This window comes from Coturnix japonica, chromosome 11 (genome assembly GCF_054131305.1).
Source record: "Coturnix japonica strain WE chromosome 11, WE-NBRP24, whole genome shotgun sequence".
NCBI lineage: Eukaryota > Metazoa > Chordata > Aves > Galliformes > Phasianidae > Coturnix > Coturnix japonica.
Window position 1 is genome coordinate 22,598,939 of NC_140673.1, and position 18,933 is coordinate 22,617,871.

Consider the following 18,933-nt stretch of genomic DNA (forward strand, 5'->3'; position numbering starts at 1 on the left):
AAATGCTGACTGCTTTTCATTCGTGTTTAACTTTTGCAAACTAAATCTCCATCAGTCTTTGCATTAATTTCCTGGGGGTTGTTGTCAAAATATCAGTCTATGAGAGCATGAATCACACTACTTGCCTTCCTGAGTGTTTGCACAATAAAATATTATTTCACCACATTCCAAGATCTACTCATTACTTGTGACTTCAGGTCTCAAGTGATCCCAGGTCCTGTAAGACTCCTGCCCAAGGAATGTCTCAGCCTGCTGATTTGGGAGTATTCACAGAGAGTATGAGTAAAAAAACAAAAACAAGAAAATGCTCCATCTTTGGAAGCTATTGACCAAGCAGTATAAGGCAACAAAATGAAATCAAAGTTTCATGAAGACACTACAGATTACTAAAGGCATTCCCATGATTACTGGATAAGATTTATAGCTAGCCAGACGAGCTTTGCAATCCACCGTCCAGCTTTCCAACTGGTCATACAGATAAACACATATGGGTAATTTTCATGTAAACAAGAATTTGTTCTTGCATTGAACTTGGCAAATAAAGGCCTAAATACACATCATATACAGATTTAAATCAAAGCATTGCCTTTGCTGTTGAAAAGCAATATTGAAGGTTTCAACAAATAAGAGATAAATACACAAACATGTGAGCAAAAATATAATTAAAATAAATCAGAAAAACTCCTGTTTTCACAGCTAGTCATTGGTGCTAATTGCCATCCTCACTTTTTTATTAATAATCTGCTATTGTGTTTCTAACTTCCCACTTTCAAATGCAACCTAAAGACATTCAAGATACCACCAGCCTACCACTCACCACTCTGAAAGAATGGAGGATATAAGACTGATACTCCTTCTGCACTACTGCCAGTGATTTAATTATAAAAGTCATCCCAGCAGGCTCACGCTCTCTATTAAATGCCAAATGGGCAGAAGCTGGGAGACTCCTCCACCCCAGCCTCTGGTATATCTCAGCCTCAGTGGTGAGGAATTGGCTTCTCCTGGGATAAGAGGCTAATTTATCAGCTATATCATGATGCATCTCTCTCGTTTCATCCAGCTGCCTCCTTCGGAAGAAATGGATGGTTAAAGAGACTTAAAGCTAATTAATAATTAATGTTCAAAGCACATATACAAAATAGCTCACATCCAAATGGGAAATTAAATTTCTAGAGATGAAATAATAGGAAGTACAAGAAAATATTTAAAGACATTTATCTGCACATTGAAATAGAAGTACTACAGCCTGGAAAAGCTATGAAAAGGGTTCCTGTTATCTGTTCCTCCTTGCTAATAAATAGCAGGTCATGGCACTCTGAAGTTTTGGTTTGCAAACACACAAATACATACAGTTCTGCCTCCCAGCCCTTTTCTCTCTCAGGAAACTATGCCGGGCAAGGTGGAGGATTTACTGGCTGATTGGTCCTTTGGTACCACTGCACTAAGCAGGATAATTATAAATGGTGATCATGTGCCAAAGGGTGCAGGCAGAAGTGGACAGGATGCTTCAAATGAAGCTGACGTCATTAACCATGAACAAGACTGAACATGAAGAGGGAGAAAACAGGTCTTATGTTTAAGGCTATACTAGCAAAACCTCTCTTGCAGAAAGTGAATAATAAATACGCTGGATGCCATAGAAATGTCCATTGGGGGAGGTAAGGGATTGCTATAAAACACAGTATTCTAACTACTACAGATGTTGCTGCTAGAATTTACAGCTTTCTCTGCATGCTTATCTCTCCTCACCAGTTTCTGCACATTGAGTCACATTCAAACATGGGCCATTTTAAGCCATCTTTTTATTATTTTAACCTTTTTTTTTAAGCTACAATTAATTTCTTCTGCACTATTCTGTAACGTTAAATAGATTCAAGGCCTGTATTTACAAACCACATGCAATCCCATTTTGGCACATGTAAATTACATGCAAATACACTCTAAATTAGTTTGTTTATCACTCCAGAATTCTAATCCAAAGGTTTTGTTTTGTTGTTTTGTTTTTCTTTTTTTTTTTTTTTTAAATTTAGTTTTTATTCTGACATGTTTACAAATGAGTTTGACTCTGGAAAATAACTTAATAAACTCAGGGTTAGCTATGCAATTAGAGGAGGCATCTGGGAACCATAAAACCTGGAAAACAACATTTACATCCCTCGTACATCCAAGACTCCAGTTTCTTTCTCCCTTGAATACATCATTTCAAAATATTGCAGTTATTTTTGTATGAGGACAAACAGCAAGAATTCATTTTTATAACCAATGACCCCTCTCTCCAATGAGCAATTCATGGGGTAGTGCTGGATAAAATGCACAAAATAGAAGATTTCATTACAAAAAAAAAGAAAATGAAAAATAACTGAATTAACATTGATCATGACTTTTCAACAGCATTTCTTATTATTACGGCTAGGAAAAGTCTCCCGTGGGCAGTAAAGCTTTCCCATGTATTATTAGCCCTCTACGGAAAGCTATGAAAAGACACAAATCTGTTTTGTCAAAGGACAGAAGAGCATTTAGTTATAAGAGAAAGTATGGTCATAATCCATTGCCAGGTTAAAGGTGAAGAAAACAGAACTATAACACAAAGCCTTAAGAGAGTAATACTCCTGCAGTTAATTCCTGAACACCACAGTCGAGACGCCAGGTTTGTGGGGAGAATACATTCTCAGGGCAACCTGACATCTATACGGTTTATATTTATTAGCAGCAGTGCTATTATATAGCATCTCTGTTTGTGCTGGGTACAAATGCACAGTGCCACGGGTCCTGCTTTGGGAGGCATTTGTAGAGATGCCACAAGTGCTCCTGCAGTCACTGTTAGAGCCCTGTACGGCAGTGATCGCCCTCGCCTGGGCAGAGGGATGAGAACGCCTTGCTTTGTTTCGCTCCTACCAGTGGTGCAGCCCAGAGCAGCTGCTTTTGGATGCCCAAGATGCTTGGCAACCTTTCCTAGAACATAGGATTAACAAAATGCAGAATGTTGGGGTGAAAGGGTTGAGTTGGGCATTGTGTGCTGACACAGCTCAGGAGCTTGCTTGCATCAGATCTTTAACAGAGATTAGGGGTTTGGTCCAGGTAAGAGGCCATTTGGGTGCTCTGGATCACATCACAGCACAGATTCGACCAGATGGAGATTCATTCTGCATCAACCCTGGGGCTCTGCACCCTCCCAACCCCTAGCAGGAGCAGCAGGCAGGCAAGGTGAGCACAGGGCATGACAGCACAGCAACGTTTAGCACTGCTCTGGGACTGTCCTAAAGATAGGCAGGAAAATTAGGGTCATTACAAATGAATTCTCCTTTCAGTAGTCCCCAGAGGATAAGGACAATAGCTGCAGCTGAGTAACAGAGCAGGTAATGTAATAAAAACATCAAGAATAATATAATCCCCTGCTGTCTTCTAGATGGTTCAAACATGCTTATTTTCATTTTCATTTGTATGGCCCAGCAAACACGACTTTGTGGCTTACGCTGCCCTCCCCAGGCCCTGCTGCAGACCTCATCCCATTCTGCCTGCATCCCTGGCTCCACTGCCAGCACTGTCCCAGCACCCACACAGTCCATTGCTGACATCCCAACCAGCTGCCACATCAGAAGCAGACCACAGTGACAGAAGAGTATTTCACCTTCCTTTAACCTGCTTTTAAAGGACACTGCAGTGATACAACCGCCTCGCAGTACCCACGTTATCTCCTTTAGCAGCATCTCAGATAACTCCCTACCACACTGTGCTGTGCTGGGTGATGAACAAGTCAGTACTCCACCACGGGTTATCCTGCACTTTCAGTCAGCATTTACAAAGCCATCACACCTTCTCCATTCAAATGCCCTAAAACTTCATTTGTGCCTTCAAGTTACAAACTCAAAATAATAATAAAGGTTCTAGGTTTCTTGTGGGCTTCCCAATGACCTTGGCTGACTGCTTTAATTGAAAGCATTCTGCATACCAAAACCTGATCCCACTGGCAATTCTTAGGGAAAAAAAAAAAGAGCTAAGAAAAGGTTCTCTTATGCAGTTCCGGCTTCCATTTTCTTCAGTCTTATCCACTTAGCTGTGTGAGCATCAATGCTTGGCCATTTTCTCAATAAAAAGCAGTTCTATTAAAATCACACTTTATTTTTGACATTGTCTATTTTTCCTGCCCATCACCCCTGCTTTGTGTTTTCAAGGTATCAAATACTGGGGGGGGCAGCTCGATGCCACACTGTACACATCCAGCACAACATCCTTGTGGGCGTAGATACATAGAATAGAACTGGAGCACAGCTAGACATGTGTGCCCAGCTAGGTTTAAAAGTGAAGTCACAAGCAAAGGTTGGGGTCCAGGTGCAATCTAGCAGCACCCGAACACCAGCACACTCAAACCAGCAAAATCCAGGGCTTGTTTCTGGCAGGAATAGCAGCCAGCTCAAGCACTGCTGCACTGCCCTCCATTTTGTGATGGCAGTGTAACCCCCTGCTGCCTCCAGGTAGGGAGAATAGACTGATTTTGCACTGAGTCTCATTCAGGTCGCTCAGAAGATAATTAAACAGAAAAAAATTTCCTGTGTGAAGAAACTGTTCCCATACAGATGCCCTTTCTAATTAAAATTTCATTAGAAAGAAAAATGCTCTCTAAAACCATCTAACAATAAGAAACATAGTTGGATTTTTGCTTTTTGAGAGAGGAAGAGATTATTTTAAGTTTTCTTCAAGTTTGCCCAAAAAGAGAAGCAGCACAATACACCTGTGCACAAAATTGCTCATTTTCCCTCTAAGTGAGCTCATTCTGCACATTGTGAAGTACAACAGAAAGCATTATGTGCAAACATTTACAGCATGAAAAGCCTCGTCACCTGGGATACTCGCTGCTTCTGAAAAGTCTGATCAAAGATAAAAACCAAGACAACTCCTTGTAATCAATTATGCACAGATAGTCCTCGGTGTATGTGCAATTCATAAAAATAATACTGAAAACATAACAGATTTACATGCAGAAAAGGAATACGGATAAGAACAGAACACTAATCCGCTGATTGGTATCTGGAAGAAACAACCGCAGCTCCATAGGTGAGGCAGCCCTTGCCCACAGAGCTGTGAAGGTCACAGCAGGACGAGCCAGGTTGTATTTCTGTGTAGGCAAAGAGAACTAACCCCCATACAAACGGGCACACACCCAAACAGCACTTATGGTTAAAGCAAGCCACTGCCTGGCTATCCAGCTTCTCCTAAATGTGGAACCACACTGGAATGCCTGCCCCATTGGGCTTCAACTTGAGGACAAACCCTCTGTGTGCCAGGGGGGATCCACAGCCAAATACATCTGTCTCTGCACTCAGAAAGGCAGAGGAAGATACACTCAGATTACCAGCTTGTACAAGCACCATCATCATCACCCTCATTAATATCAAATTCACACTTAGAGGCTTTTTGTATGTCCTTTTTGCTAATCTTTATGGCAGTCAACTTAAGGAGTTCACACTGCAGCATCAAACCTTTCATCAACTCCAACCCTCCCATTTCCCCCCAACTATAACATATAAATATTTCAATGTGAGGATTTATTCCTGTTTTGTCCTGGCTGACATCATTTTGTCATAGGTCTTGCACACTTTTTGGCTAGGTGAGCCCCAGAGAGTACACAGGAACTTAATGAGCAGATCAATTACTGGTCATAAGAAAAGATACTGTCTCTTTAAAGGTTATTTGAAGGTTGATTGCTATCTTATTGCTTATATCCTGCAAAACTATTCAGCCTTATGAATGAATTTGACCTTTTTATACTTACTGGGGGGCGGGGGGGGAGGAAAAAAAAGAAAGAAAAAATGAAGAGAAGTTAATTTAGAGCTCTATAATACAACACTTTTTCCTGGAGAAATGAAAGGGCATTCAAATCGATACCTGCACAATAACACACTGATGAATGTTTGCACCCAATTTTCTCATTTTGCTAACTTGAGATTGGGCATTTTGAATAGTTCTCAAAGAACATATTCTTTATGTGCTGTGAAGTATGTGGTATTGTGTCCAAACAATGCTAGAGGATAATCATTATAGGAGTATCACTGGGCCTGAAAAGGTCAGTTAGTTAGAAATGTCAGCTTTCAATGCAGCCATGCCGGACCTCCCTATGTAAGGATCCAATTAAAGGGACATGCCAAGGTGCATGGAAACATCATGGTGACCCAGCATAATAATAAGGTATTGTGGAAAAACTTGATATTTTTCTTCAAAAGTAATGGATTAGCCTTTAGCATATCCTTTCTGTAGTCTTATTTTGACTTTGTAAATATCACTTATTCTACATGAATCCAAAAAAAGGTCATTTAACAATAAATAAATAAATAAATGCAAAGTTGGGGATGAAACAGTCTTACTAAAAGTAAATATCGGGTAACTTAAAGCAAAAACTCTGCTTATTGAACCAAAAAGGAAGAAAAAAAAAAGTAATTTCAATAGCACTCAGATGTATGATATTTGAGATGGATATATGTGATGTTTTGGGAGACAGATGGGCATAAATCAGGGGAGGCAGGCAGACAGGTGAGGGTGAACTTACTCTCCTGGGACATGCTGTGAGCGAGGGCTGTTTGCACAGGGGAAAGACAGGAGGAGCAGTAACACCAGCCAATGGATAGCTGGCATCTCTGCGAATGTTCTTTTCAATCCAACAGAGAGGTATAAATAAGAATTAGGAGGATACCGATCTGCACAAATAAGTAATTACAAGCAACAATATTAATCCTCCTTATCACAGCAAATGAAAATTTTTACAGCTGTTCAGATGCTGCGAAGATGAGGAATAGGATACAGTCAAATTTCTTAATCAGGCTCAGGACGGCCAAAACCAACCTAATGGCACTAAAATGGCACAGAGTGTTCTCTGTGCTCTCTGTTAGTGCATCATCTTGCTAAAGGATCACCAAGTGTGGAACAAATTCCTTCCAGTGCTCCTCGGGTTCAACTAAAACTAACAATGCTAATTTCACTCTGAGCTGAGACTTCAGCATGTATGCTTTATTTCTCCAAGAAAATAAATTCTTGTACCATGGGCTCAAGCAATTGGGGTCTATTGCCTTGCAGAACAGTGAAGTCTGGTTCCTCCAAGTTACTCTGCAATACCGTGGGCACGTGGGGGAATTAATACAACAACCATAGATATACAAGAAATGACTTCCCTCCTATTAATCATCTAGCAATGAAAGGCTGTTATTAGCAAACAGATACAGACTTTGTTTTATCCACCATCTTTCCAAACAAAAACAAAAGCATGTGAAGTTTCACTAACAAACATGAGCAGTAATCACATCAGGCTGTATAAAAACCCAGACACTTGACACCTCCTCAGTCCGAAAAAAAAAAAAAAAAGTCATATTAATTAACAAGGACCATCAAAAATAGCCAAGTTTTAGCAGCAAACAAATTTGTCACATTTTATTACCCTGTATCGTTTTTTACTAATACCCATCTTCCAGCTTCATGACTTTGGGTTCATATTATTTTCATGCTTCAATTAGAAAGAAGAAGATGATAGCCAGACTATCCAGGAAGGTAATGGAAAAGTCTTGTAGGGTGGCTTAGTGGTGGAATTTATGGCTAAATGAAACTTTCAAATATACTATAAAACTTCTTCTCCTTCCTTTGCTTAGTTTTACTTGAGGTCTCATAAGCAGTAATATGTAGAAATGCAAAACTTAATCAGCTAAAGAATAGAGCAAATCCCACATATCATTTTATGCAATACCAGGAGAGCAGAAATATATTTTCCTAACCAGAGAAAATTAACTAGGCAACAGTCCTATATCTATAATTTAAAGCAGTAAAATATGTATGGCAGAAACTAAAGCCACCTTAAAAGAATTCACTGTAGCAGCATATCACAAATTAATGAAATGGAGACATTTTTAGAGCATGCTGCACTGAAGATATTTAAAGGGGAGGGGGGGGAGAATATTTCACCCCATAGATAAGTCTGATAAATACTTTTAAAATCAAGCTTTTTTCCCTGTTTAAAAGTGCAAGAGCTTGAATATTAGGGGACAGCACACACACAGTCATTAGCATTCCCGATCAAATCTCAGTGTTACTCCACAGAGATCGGGGATATTTCACTCTGTCAGTGTGTGTAAATTCCTAACGTGGTCAGAGGAAAATCTGAACAAATCGAAAGGAAGGAATTATGGAGTCAGCTCTTACTTTATTTCTCCTAAAACAGAGCTGGAAGAGACTTAAAATACTTTATATTCCATGCTGTAGCCAAGCTGGGCACTATAGAATATTCAACTACTGCAGGTTTTTTAAATGCAATCAATTTACTGCTGCCAAATGTAGTAGGTTTATATACATCTGGGAAACATGCACCTACAGTGCTGATGAATTTCTCCTGACATTGCACTGATTTCAAGAGAATGTTGTTTTAAATTGGCAGTAGAGAGACTGGCAGAGAAGGATAAAGCCCTGAGGATGGCTGAATCAAAGAGAATTTCAAAAGAATTTTCCTGATGGTTCTTGGATAATATCACATGTTAGCTATTTTCAAAGCCAATAGTTTCCAACGCACTTCCATTTATGGTATCAATAATTAAAAATACTTCTGTGGGAGATGAACTTACCTTACAGAGAAGAGAAACTGGAAAGCTATATTATTATCGTAAACACAGGAGATGCAAATAATTTTTGTCTCCAGGGAAAAGCTATAGAAACAGGGATATCTTATTTGCAACTATTGAGTGGTTAACACGAAATGTGACGCGGTTGCATGTGCGTGTTCAAAGCTTTAGAGAACATGATCACATGTAAATTAAGCACAGATGAGATTAAAGCCACCTGAAAATTTGGTCCCAGAACCCAAAGTCTAGAAGACAAAGCAAAGAGAAAATGTTTTGGATCAAATTCGGAGGTGGAAAAACTAAGTTTAAAGAAAATTTAAATTACCAAAACTTAAATCTCATTATGTCCAACTCCCTGCCAGCACGTCCCTGCCAGCTACTAATGAATGTTTAAAATCTTTCCCCCACCCCACTGCGCACATCAGCTCTGAATCTGGCACCCTGAACTTTACAGCACGTTGCAGTCTAATTGTAACTCACATGTCAAGGGGCAAGAAGAAAGGAGTGTGGCGAGAGCATTGATAAATTTAACTCAACATTCCTCCAGCTACTCAGCAGTATGGCAGAGCCGTGAACTCCCCTCCACATTTTACATGGGTGTCAGTTACTTCAAAGGAATATATTCGAGCATGAGGGAGTCTGGCTTGCTACCAGCTTATGCATCATTTGTGCCTGGCTGTTTCTGGAAACCCACGGCAAAGGAAAGATTTCCTCCAGTTTGGGGCACATCGTGGAGCTTTCTGGAGCTGTTTTCTTAACACTGCAACAGGTCAGCTGTGCACATTTGCATACTTACATCTCTCACCCTCTGTGTTTCTCCCCCATTTTAGTGCAGTATGTCTACCTACACAGTCACAGGAAGATGTTTGCAAATTCAGCTAATTTGACCACCCCAACTAATTGCTTCGATGATTTAATAAGTTGCTGTTTTAAACCAAACTTACTGCAATCGCAGCGATGCACAAAATCAGTGAAGTCAACCTTCCATTGTACCAGTGACTTCTGTATTTAAAATTACAAGAGTGGTATCAAAAATTCCTTTTACAAACACGTCTCATATAAGGTTATTCTGTTCCTCAACCTTCCTTTGGTCTTCTTTAAACAAAATTAAATTAAATTAAAGTCGTAGGTGGTCTTTGGTGCCCTTATCCAACATCTGAGTGCCTGTTATGATTAAGATACTGAGAGGTCTTTTTTCCCCTTTCTTTTTCCTCTAAAAATAGAGAATGTTGAAGATATGAAAAATGAAAAGGAGAAGTGCCATGTTTGTCCTTGAAGTTACAGTCAGAATAGTGAAAATGGCTGTATCACACTGTATTGTTGCTTTTATCAGCAAGTGCCCTGAGCATACATTAACATAATTGCAAACTGCATGAAAAGTGAACATGCAAAAATGTGATGCAATTGCCAATAGCCTCAAACATCTGTCCCAACAAAGTGTTCCTCCGCCTTATTTTAATTCTTATTATTTTAACAAGGTTAGTGAAGGAGAAACCATATCACAGATGATATCTACATTTAGAGTGTCAGAACAATTATTGATGCAAAATTGTTATCCAAGCAAATATGTGTCACATTTTGTTCACTTCCTAAAACACCTGTTCATCTCCTAACACGTTATTCCCAGTTAAAGCCAGAACTCATTAGTCCCAGTTAAAGCCAAATGGAAAGATTAATGTGCATATACAGCTGGAAAACTGAAAAGATAACCGAAGGGTAGCACCATTCAAGCACAGCTTATGTCTGGAGCTGGTGGGCGGCAAACTTCTATAGCAGCCAACAGAATAAAACAGAGACAAAAATCAACAACAAATGAATAGCCACCCAGCCTTAACAGTGGAGGTCAAAGAGAACTACCCAAACAGCCACCATTTTAATCATAGTACTTTGAGCTCACTATGCCAAAGAGCCCACCATGTCCACAGTATAAGACATTTTGGTTTATCTTATCAGCAGGTAAATAAGAAAGGCTTTTACAGGGAAGATCATTGAGCACATTTCAATTTCACCTCAATATTTTCTGCCCCATATCTGGGCTCTCCAAACCCAAGCCTGGACCTCCTGTCTCCTACCATATAGGAGCCACTGTCCCACTGCTCCCCAAACTGCTCATATTCGCCACTGAGATAAGTCAAACTCGCATTTCTGTGATAGTCGAACACACATTGTGAATTTGAGGGCATCTGCCCTGCAGACATACCGCTAACTGTAACCCCAGGAGGCTTAAAGAAATATCAACACTCAAATTCATAGAGTAAAGGTCTGAAGAGGCAGCTCTGTGAACGGATAACTGCCCGGGGCTTTGCCAAGCACAATATAGCTGTCACTTGTTATTACGTGAAAGATTTTCTGGGGAACAGTGTTTTTCATTTTGCATGTCAGAGACGTGTTGGGGGGGGGGAAGGGGGGGGGAAAATACATTTAGACAACCATCTCTTTAAGAAAAGGGAAAAGAGCCATGCAGCAGAGCTCACTTACCGGGGCTGGTTATTGTCAGAAGGTCAAGCTGCCGTCTCTGCTGAAAAACAAATTATAAAAGGAATTGTTAAAAGGAGACTAATTTTAGTGGGTGAGCTTAGACCTGTGAAGTAAATGTTCTGACATTTATAGCAGAATTAATTACAAGTTACATGGTTCGCAGTAACTCTTCTGGATGGGATCCGCATGTACTTTATGAGAAATAACAACAACAACAAACACCCAACAACTAGCTCAGTCCTTTTAATGTGTTTTTATTTGCACTCATAAAGTGTTACTATTTCTTTTTCAGAGCATTTACTTGAAATGGATAGCTAGAAGTACAGATGGACCGATATATTTATGAAAGCAGTTTCTGATTCCACAGGGAAGGAGACAAGGAACCAAGACAAGAAACCCTAAGTTCTTTATTCATATCAATCACTGACTCATAGCCTGGATGTGATCAAGCACAATTGCATTGCCTTGGGGTAAATCTTTCAAAGACTTGTACGGGGATCTAGACAAACTCAAGACTGATAAAAGGAAAGTTTCTTTTCATGCCGAACACAGCTAGCCTGCTAATCGCACTGCCACCAGTTATCCCTCACCCCAAAGCTTGCCAGACTTGATCAGCACTGAATACTTCTCTAGATCACAAAATACAGGGATTTATGATAGCAAGTATCAAGTTTAAGCCACATAGTTGTTTCTGGAAGGCCTGCAAACATCCATCACAAGACCATCACTGGAATGGCTACCCCTCGTCTCTCAAACAGCCTGTTACTGCCTCTTCTTCCCAGCTTTCTAACTTTGTCTTTTCCCTAACTTTGCCCATCATTAGTGTGTCTAGCTGGCATTTCAGATTACACTGTCCAGTTTAATTTCTCTCTCCTAATCTACTCAATAATGTCTGTGTTACTTTCATTTATTGTCAGCCCTATTGATCTTTTTCTAATCTAATTCTCATCATTACATTCACTGTATTCTCTGGGTGACAGCTTAAAGTCCTTGAGGAAGAAACACTGACTTGGTACTCCCAGTAGTGAACGTTCATCCCTGGAAATTACGACTGATGAAACTCCTTCCCAAACTCATTGTTTTTCTGCAAGCAGAGCTTCACTGGCTGAAGTATGTGAATGCAGCTGAACATCCACTGGATATACCCGAGTTGCAAACCCAAAACTGAATTTGGCCTGCTGGAAATCTAAGTGAGGTGTCAGGCTGAGAAAAACACATTTTCTGAAACGCTGCTGGCCTTCAGTACCTCTGCTCTTGTACAGTGTAAACCACATTTGAGATGAACCTAGTTCCTACCTGCTTTCATATTATTCCTTGTTTGCTCAACTCTGACAAGATATTTTGAGTATGATTTTAGCAGTATGCTTGACATTTGGTTTCTTATAACACCAAGGCCAAACTAAGACAAGCATGCCAACGTACTGGTAAAATGGAACAGAAGAACCTGCCTTGTGTCACCTCTACAAGAGCCATTCAGAAATGTTATCCCAGCTCTACTGTGCTCTGCTCGCTCCAGACTTTTCCAAGAGAGTATAGAGAATAATGCAAAGTAAGCAATAGTATAAATGAAGGACCTGCCTCCCCAGCGGGAGTAAGAAGAAACATCTCCTAATGAGTTGAATTTTATATAGACTCCATGCCTTAATCCTGAGTCACACATATAAAGCTATGAAGTGCTAGGACTTAGCACCCACTGGGCCAAAAGCTTTGCTTACATTTCTCATCACAACTGGAACTCCAAATGCCATATATCTAATGAACAGCTAGAGCAGAAAAGTAAAAGCTTCTCTACTGGGGAAAAAAAAAAAAGAACACAGTGGAATATAAATAGTCTACATTAAAAGAAGGTTGCAGCATGTAGAGCGTTTGAAAAGAGAGAAATACCTGTGTAGCCCAACTGGCCCCCATTCCTGACCTAAGGCTGTTAGCCAGGTTTAGAATAAGCAGTAAATAAAAACCTAAATTGCTTAACTTGATACTGCAAGGAGATAAAAGCATAAAGAATAGGCTCAACAAAACATGAAACAAAGTTAAACTTTTCTTCCTGATAGGATGCTGCCTCCAAACTGGCCTTGAAAAAAAAATTAAATTAACAACAGGTCCAGGAAATCTTTGTGTACGTGTTGAACTTTAAGCACAAGTTATTTCTCTGACTTCAAATGGAGCAGCACTGATATTTCACATCTAACACCTAAATGCTGCGAGGGCTCTGAAATGCCACCAGGCTCTCGGCCCCGACTCCATCCAAGCACTCTGGGCTGCAGCTCTGTGCTGACTGCCTAACCTGAGCACCCAGGGAGAAAAAATTCCTCTACTCTGACCTTCAGCAGACCTTGAAGAGGTTTCTCTCATTTAGCACAGCAAGAGAAGCCTGCACACACTCACCCAAGCCCTGGAGAGAAGGGAACAGCAAAACACATCTCAAAATCATGCATTTAAACATGCAAAAATGCACTAATTATGGATCCAATCACTTTCCGGAAATTCAAGCCTGCTCTCAGATCTCAGGGGCTAACTCTCTGCAGTTTCCAGGGCTCAGCTGGATGCAAGCAGACTAGTAACTATATGGATTTCCCCCCCCCCCCCCCCCCAACATTTCTACTGGCACACTTATGAGTAGCTATAAAAGCAACAGAATTTAAAGAGAAAGACATTACACAGAGTGTCCACAGTTAATAAAATAATTGCATCAGAAATATCATGGCTGTGGGGCTTGATATATCCTCTTCTCCCTTCAGTGATGAAAGCTGCCACTTGCAGCTGTTACCCCCTTCGAGCATGATCACCCTCTCCTTGTTTTGACAGATTTCTCAAAAGACTCATCTCGAGATGTTTGGCTTTGTTTTGCTTTGCCTTTAGTAATTTTCCACTTCTCAGACACCTGCCCCTACAGAGATACATGGGACTATCCCAATCTTCAGGCAACCTCATGTCCCAAGCCTGGAGAGCTATGAAATATAACGATTATCATTCTTGGACTGAGAAGAGGTGATAGCATCCCATATCACTAATGCTGCATTTCACTTAAATTGGCAAAAAAAAAAAAAAAAAAAGGGCACACCAAGAAAAGGGAAAAAGCATTAAAATGATTTCCACAGCATCAGCCATAATGGGTAAGCGGAAAACAGAAATATTCCCTTTATCATCATCGTATCTCTAGTGCTATAATCCTGTGCTACCCTTAAGGGGCAACATTCTCATTTTTACTTTGCTGGCTATTTGAAAGCCCAACGGCACGAAGAGGCCATTGGTGATTCATATTGGCTTCCCACTTTACACGTTTTTCCATCATTGGTACTATCCAGAGGCACAGTCCCTACAGCACAGGGCTCTGCAGCTAACCTGCAGCAGATCGTGTTCGCTTCCATAAAATTAACAGTCTTTAATTAATGCAATAAGCACTGATGAGTAATAAATCATATTAAAATACAAGGAAGGCAAATTTTTAATAAATTAAGCATTGATTCACTCAATAAATATTAATCTATTAAGCATCAAGAATTAATTAGTTAAAAAAAAACAGTTGAAAATCCGAGCTGGTGATCTGGTCTAAAATGTGCAGAATGGTCCCTGTTCACCCATAATATGCACTTATTTTTAACTAATACTGTAATTTATCACATTAAATAACTTGCCTAAAAGCAAATCTGGAATATTATTCTATTGCCATATGCAATTTTCTCGACAGATTCCAACTCACTCCATATATTGCTCCCTAAATTTCTACTTGCAACTCCCTTTTTAAGTCCTTTCCCTTCCTTGATGTTGGTGGTCTTTAAGACACTTGCTGATGGGTGTCACTTAATTTTCACCTTTTCACCTCAATTAACTCAGTGAGAGTTGCAAATTGGAAAAAAATATATATAATGGGGGGTGAGGAAGGCTGTTAAATTAAATAATTTAAGTTTAGCTTATCTATGAGATGCTCTTTCACACATTGCTCTCTGCAACCATTTACACAGATGTGGGATGTGCTGCAGTTGCTTTGACTCTTATCTACAGATTAGCAAAAGAGAATGAAAAAAAGCCAGATGCAAAGATGCCCCGTGAGACTGATATGGAGCTGTTTCTGTAGCAACCGATGATTTTTCTTCTCATGTAAGAATGAACCGTGTCATATCTAATTCTGAATGTATCTGGGCCTCACTTGCCAGCCAAAGCTGTGTCAAGTATAAAGTCAATATAGTTAGAAAGAGTGATAAAAAATAAAAAAGCAATTATAAAGTCATCTTCCTCCTCCTACACTCCTTCTTTATCCAGGATCCAAAAGATATCCTTGTCCCTGCCTTCAGCCCTGGAACATCACCTCCAAGCACCCAACACCCAGCAAAGATAGGAGGCATTTCACAGAAGCAGCTCCTCTGCTGAAAGCTCCCTCATTCATCCCATGCAACCACATCACAGGAGATGGCAGTGCTCTGGAAGGGGTTCCTTAATTGATTATCTATCTAAAAGTATGGTTTTATGTGGTCATGACAAATCTCCTAAGCCCAGATCTGAAATCAATCTCATCTTCAGAAAGCTCTCGTTAGGCTTGTGCCACTTTGCTCTGTAGACAGTGTTCTCTGCAGCTCTATCTCACTAGCATTTCCACCCACAGTTCACCCATACAAAGCAGAAACTGAGTTGCTGAGAGCACATGAAGACTTTGTCTTCTTAAACATATTTCATCCAGACTGGTCTCTTCTCTCAATCTCTTCCATCCTAATTTTGTGTGGTTTGAACAGGTGTCTCTCCCCACCACCTTAAATCCACAATGCAATTCAATTAGTTTAAAATTGAAATCAAATGCACGACAACTTTTCCCCCCTAGAATATTTACAAGTTGTTCATATTTTTGTCTCTTCTAAATTAAGTTCTGATTTTTAAATTCTAAGATAGTTTTCTTCTTCTGTAAATGGGCTGTGATGACAAGAGAGATTATAAGCCATGAAGGAAAGGTTTAGGCTGTACCCCATCCATTTGCGTTGCCATAAAATGGGTAATGGAGGCTTCACATAATGTTAGAAAAAAAAGTAAATATGATTATGTGAGCATTTCACATCTGCCTAGCTTCTCAAATGAGAATTTCTCTACTTACACCCTCCTTCCCTTCAGAATGCATGACATTGCTGAAGAGAGAATCTCAATTTATGTAATGACCCCAATAAGATATTAATTCAAATCCTGTAAAAATGGATAATCTGATGGTTTAAAGCTTATTATTATTATTATTTAAAGTTACATTATGATGTCAAGCAATAATCCTTTCTTTCCATCCAGAAATCACAAGCTTTTGTTCAAAGAGTGAAACAAGATCTCACATTTTGTACTTCCTCTATTATTAGCTGCTAACGTTCCCTGACTCCGTGATAAAATGAACCAGTCAGCTTGTTGACACTTGACTGGGGTTTAAGTAAATTGCATCTGCTGTAGCCTACTCTGTGGAATCAATTATTGATAATATAGGTGTGGGGGAACATTTATAAAGTGGTTTGGGATATGTTGTTGCTCATGCTAAGAGCTATAATGAGCATTTAAAACCATTTTATCAGTGACCTCTACAGACATTTGATCTTTGCAATATTTGATAATTCGATTCTAGTTTAGAATCAAAACCAAGTCAAAATGATATAAGACAGCAGCGCTCCATTAAGCTACTTTGCTTCTTACAATTCACATATTATTGTACTTAATATCTGACATGAGCACATTTCTCTCACAAAGCCTCAGTGCCAAGGATACGTTTTTCAGAAACACTGTTGAACAAGTAGCTAAAACACATTCCTCTCTCTGCTTGGACTATTTATCTCTGGAATACAAGACTCACACATAATGTATTATTTATTAATAGGCTCCTCCCTAGTTCTTACTGTCCCGCTGTGCTCAGAAGCTGTTTAGAAAGAATATCAACACAATGGAGACTTAGGAAATACTGAAAAACCATGCGTGATCTCCTTGGGCAAATGAAAACACTCTCTAGTTCCTCTAGCGGTAGCAGTAAGTCATGGCCTCAGAGGCTCAGTGAGCCGGTCACATAGAAAGCAGTGGATCACTGCCCAGAGCAACAGCTGTGAGAGCTGAGCAGCCATACAGATGTAGCAGTTTTCCCATGTGCACCATCACTTTTATTGGCCACACAATTTTTTCCACGTATTCTTGAATGACATCTACTGGTGCTTTATCTATAAGCTGCCTTATTTACATACAGAACACTCAAAGATTGTATCCAGAGTCTAACTGAACCACTAGGAACCAAAAAAGTTCAGCAGTTCCCTATAAATATTTGCAAATGCAATGAAAAGTCATTAAGACGCTCTTATCTCTGGTAGGAAGGAGATGAGGAATGAACTGCTTTGAAATGAACTGATCCTTAACTTTGTCAGTGAGAGTTATGAAGGATGGCAGAACATCTGTTAATTTCATTCTATATTTCTGCATCTGTATTTAAAACAAAACAACAACACAGTGTCCTCATACACTTTGGTGAAGCAACATGAAGAACTGTTGCAACTCTACCATTAATGATGTATACTATAATGATTTATACAATGATATGTAATTATGTGCACGTCCTCTCAGATGAGCACATAAGAGGACATCTTCGACAATTTCATAATGCAGTCTTCCAGCCACATCAAAATATGGCAGCCAAGACCAATCACTTTAATTCAAATAGCAAATATCTCACAGCTCCCAGCTTCAGAGAATTCTACCTTTGCAGTTAACACAGGTCTGAATGACCTGCAGATAACCAGGGCTGTAGTCACCCTACACCCTGTATAAAGTATATGCACACACACACTGGTATTTGTGCCCCAGTGAAGACTGGAGCAGAAGGGATGATATAGCCAATATCTTGTCTGTAATTTGCTCTGCTCTTCCCTAAAAGCTTTGAGCCTGCAGGAAGCAAAGAAGGAGGATTAAAAAGCCCACTTCTCTGGCATCTTGTCAGTCTGACCCCATATCCAGGTTTGATTCAAGATTCTTTGCAGATCCACTAATAATGAGGTGGCTGTGCATACCTATTAAATGAAGCCTACCTACTTAGTCTGCAAGGGTTTAGGATCTACTCATTCCACAGTTTAACTCAGCATTTTAATGGGTTTGTTTTGGTAACAAACCACCAAGCAGGTTTTCCATAGTTTGGTATATTATTATGTAAATTGCAGAGCTGAGGTTATAATCCTATGCTTGTGACATAAATTACTTAATGCCTATAGAGATTATTGTAATGCCACAAGCAGCGGCTTATGTCTTAAGAGTACACTGTAAGTAGCAGGAGCTAATAAACTACTCTCCTTAAATTTTATTTATTTAGAGGAGGGGCGTGGGGGGGGGAAAGAAAAGAGTAAACAGGGCAGGAAATAATATACAAACCACAGAGTGCTATTTAGGAAAAAAAACAAAGCCCATATATGATGCAGGTTGCTTCTTAGGCATCATGCAGCCATTCTTTAGTTATGAATTCCTGTCGTATGTTAAGTCTTATGAAGGAAAGGAGCAGCATTTGGACGGAAAAAGGGATAGATCAGTGAAAACAATTATGAATTTTGAGACTGCACCATTTAGGAACGTGGGGAGAGGGTAAACAACAGTGTTCAATAAACATTTAATTAGAAACAAAGCATATCTACCTATAGCAGTAATAGGTTATTGACTAAGTAGCCATTGTTTTGGGGTTGTTTTAGATATCAGACGAGACAGATTAACCTCCAACACATGCAATTTTAGAACCAACAATGCCATTGCAGGATCATGCGGACACATGCTAAGGGAGGCACAAACCAAAGGTTCCTGTCCCTGCTCTGCTCCATCTGGATCCTGGGCTTGAACTTCAGCCATGTAAGCCCTGACCAGTAGATCAATTCTCCCAACCCCTCCT

At 39.8% G+C, this 18,933-nt stretch overlaps 1 protein-coding gene across 3 annotated transcripts in view; it reads right to left on the reverse strand.

Moving 5' to 3' along the window:
* LOC107317605 (BEN domain-containing protein 5) overlaps positions 1-18,933 on the reverse strand; it is a 799,506-nt gene that overhangs the window by 369,384 nt on the left and 411,189 nt on the right. For 2 of the 3 annotated variants that reach the window (XM_015870494.3, XM_015870490.3), the window contains exon 6: positions 11,070-11,109. In XM_015870494.3, the coding sequence (XP_015725980.1) occupies positions 11,070-11,109 (40 nt within the window). The remainder of the gene's footprint in view (positions 1-11,069; positions 11,110-18,933) is intronic. The other variant, XM_015870491.3, reaches the window with a different exon arrangement.